Below are 3,735 nucleotides of genomic sequence, written 5' to 3'. Positions count from 1 at the left end.
ATGAGTTAAGTTTCATATAGTCAACTTTTGATCATTAGTTAAGTTTCATATAGTCAAATCTTAGTCATTAGTTAAATTTCATATAGTCAAATCTTAGTCATTAGTTAAGTTTCATATAGTCAAATCTTAGTCATTAGTTAAATTTCATATAGTCAAATCTTAGTCATTAGTTAAATTTCATATAATCAAATCTTAGTCATTAGTTAAATTTCATATAATCAAATCTTAGTCATTAGTTAAATTTCATATAGTCAAATATTAGTCATTAGTTAAGTTTTGAATAGTCTAATTTTGATCATTAGTTGAGTTTTGTAAAGTCAAACCTTAAACAGTAGTTAAATTTTATATTGTCAGATCTTATCATTAGACAAAGTGACTGCTGTGCCGTTTTCATGATAGTTTCAAATATATTTAATCCATGAAATCAACCATTAAACTGAAAATTAGACATTTCTCCGAAAAGATGTTTGGAAAATTAGTTCTTAAGCTCTGGTCCATCAGGATTTAAAATTTTAAAGTATAAAAAATCTAGTGGCTTATCTGTAACAACTGAACATCGATAAACGACCGAAGACTATTGGAAACAAAGTAAACTTGATACTTTATTACACAAAATTAACCGAGTAGAAGAATGTTATTTTATTAAAATCACACAAAAAATAGTATGTTGTTTGTTATTTTCTGTATCGGACAATAAGCTTATCGCTTCCTACTGACTCTTAGTGAGCGCCCAAATCTATATTTGAGGCCAGCACCAATGTTAAAGGGTCCTCCTCCGAGCCCTTTAGTGGCACCAATATCAAAACTGAGATCACTGTGTCTTCGCGGCCCCAATTTGACATTAACACCAGTGCCTATACCCACACTAGGGTTTCCCGGGAATAATTTTCCACCAAAGGGTTTTACCCCTTGCTGCACAGATGCACTTCCTCCAACATTAAATCTGCCATTTTTACTCTCCCATAGCCGTGAACCTACTCCAACACCAAGGCCAAACTTGCCAGGTGAATCGCTCGGACTTCCAAAGACTTTAAATTTTGGCTATTTAAAGCAAAAAAAAAGTAAAAAACTGGTTATTATATATATAAGTATTTCAAGATCACAGAATAGTATTGCATGCATGTGCTATAAATAACTCTGAAACAATGCTAAAGTTATTTAATGAAGACGACAAACAACTTCAGAAAAATCTTTAATTACTTGTACCCGACGTTTCGGCTTACGCCTTTATCAAGGGTCTATGAACGTCACAGGTTACCAAACTGATTTTAATTTACAGTAAATGTCGTCTTCATTAAACAATGGGTTCTATCCCTCAGTCAGTACTGAAAATTTTAAAAAACAGTAATAATGCTAAAGTTATTAAAAGTTTTAAGTGTTGGAAAAACAAACAATGATTTACAACTAAGAAAACAGTGACTTTATTGCTAAGGTAGAAAAAACCTAAGAATATCGTCTCTGTCACATGAACAGCATTATTAACCACAGTGGTCTCTTATCGAAACGAATCCATCGAACACAGTCTGTTATTAGCTCATTATCTCAGTTAGAATAGCATTCGAAATTGTGTTCTATCTTCTATGCTTAAAATCAATGTGTACCAATATAGTATTCAGAGAATTGTCGTAAAAAAATAATCCCAAAAATTCATCTATTTTTATATTCCTGCTGTAATACCAAACAATTTTGGATTATCTTTTATGATGTTTTAAATAGAACTCAAACTTCAAGAACTGAACTCTAAACTCCTTATCTGAGGCTTTAATTGCATTATATACCAAGCTTAGTCCTAACAAACAAGTAATACATTAACGGTCGAATATCAAGAACTAACCTTAGCTGTGGCTTCAGTTGCACTATATATCAAGATTAGTCCTAATAAACAAGTAATACATTAACAGTCGAATATCAAGAATTAACCTTAGCTGTGGCTTCAGTTGCACTACATATCAAGATTAGTCCTAACAAACAAATAATAAATTAACAGTCGAATATCAAGAACTAACCTTAGCTGTGGCTTCAGTTGCATTATATATCAAGATTAGTCCTAACAAACAAGTAATACATTAACAGTCGAATATCAAGAACTAACCTTAGCTATGGCTTCAGTTGCATTATATATCAAGATTAGTCCTAACAAACAAGTAATACATTAACAGTCGAATATCAAGAACTAACCTTAGCTATGGCTTCAGTTGCATTATATACCAAGATTAGTCCTAACAAACAAATAATACATTAACAGTCGAATATCAAGAAGTAACCTTACTTGTGGCTTCAGTTGCATTATATATCAAGATTAGTCCTAACAAACAAATAATACATTAACAGTGGAATATCAAGAACTAACCTTACTTGTGGCTTCAGTTGCATTATATATCAAGATTAATCTTAACAAACAAATAATACATTAACAGTGGAATATCAAGAACTAACCTTACTTGTGGCTTCAGTTGCATTATATACCAAGATTAGTCCTAACAAACAAATAATACATTAACAGCCGAATATCAAGAAGTAACCTTACTTGTGGCTTCAGTTGCATTATATACCAAGATTAGTCTTAAAATACATCTGACTTAACATACCATAAAAGCTGTTTTAAAGGTGCAATGGTAATTTCAGAAATTCGTACATATGAATAAATTACAGAAAAAAAAATCTTATAAACCAAATGTTTTGTTTTATTTCAGACATGCAGGTTTCATTGTGCACATCTTTTATTTTTGCTACAAACGTATCTTTCTTGAGCAGATATTAATGATATAGAAACAATATAATATCATTATACTTACATTACTCAGGCCTCTATTTGTTAAAGAAAGATTTCTTGTATTATCAAGCTGGTCTTGGCCTTTCACTAACACACCTAAAAGAGTGTACAAAAACAGTATTTGTCTGAATAAAACATTATGAAACATATTCCTAAATACCTTGAATTAAAATGTTTTAACAAAACAAAGTTGTCTTATTGTTCTAATCTGTATAGCTCGTTTATTTTGAAAAGTTATTATTAAAATATAACGCTTATGTTTAAGTTACACGGTGCGTGACTAAATTAATGTATTGTGTTATACACTTAATTGTCCAACCTATATAAAAGTCAGTGTGTGTAACATCACGTCACGCTCGATTTCTCGAAATATAAGGAGTCATAAAAGCCAAAATGCATTTATTCAGATAGAATAGTTCGATTACTATCTGCCCATTACGATTTTAGTGACGGGGATGTAAGGGGGTCGTGAGGAGGGGGGTGCCGTGAAATATTGTAAGTGTAGTGAGTGTTGGTATAATAAGCCTAAAGTAAAAACGTAGTGTGGGATCACCTAGCCTAGAGCCAAGTCAATAGAATTTATCATGAAAGTAAAAATATCGATTCAATTTTAAACTTAAATCGTTTCTGAATTAAACTGTTATATCACCAACGTTTTTAATACCTCTTTAATCAACAAAGACTCTAAACTGAGGAATCAACAAATATTTTTCCAGCTTTCTTGACTATATATTTGATTTTATACTTTCAGTACACAGACTAACAACAATATTAGGTTATACTTTTGTTGCTAAGCAACACGTCATAAAAGCCATTGCTGGAACGTAGTGTTATCAAAACGCACTGGCTTTTCTATATATATTAGAAGTTCCTAATCTAACTTATTTTTACCAATAATTATTCTATGAATACACCACGAATTCATTTGATGAATAATCTTAATTTGGATTGGCTCACAAAGG

At 31.2% G+C, this 3,735-nt stretch overlaps 1 protein-coding gene across 1 annotated transcript in view; it reads right to left on the bottom strand.

Moving 5' to 3' along the window:
• Window positions 1-624: 624 nt before the first annotated feature.
• LOC106468790 overlaps window positions 625-3,735 on the bottom strand; it is a 7,510-nt gene continuing 4,399 nt past the window's right edge. Inside the window, exons 2-3 of the mRNA XM_013929229.2 lie at window positions 2,796-2,869; window positions 625-1,041 (exon numbers count right to left, since the gene is read on the bottom strand). Coding sequence (XP_013784683.1) covers window positions 700-1,041; window positions 2,796-2,869 — 416 coding nt within the window. The 3' untranslated portion in view covers window positions 625-699. The remainder of the gene's footprint in view (window positions 1,042-2,795; window positions 2,870-3,735) is intronic.

This window comes from Limulus polyphemus, unplaced genomic scaffold (assembly GCF_000517525.1).
Source record: "Limulus polyphemus unplaced genomic scaffold, Limulus_polyphemus-2.1.2 Scaffold3164, whole genome shotgun sequence".
NCBI lineage: Eukaryota > Metazoa > Arthropoda > Merostomata > Xiphosura > Limulidae > Limulus > Limulus polyphemus.
This window is presented reverse-complemented; position numbering and strand designations above follow the sequence as displayed.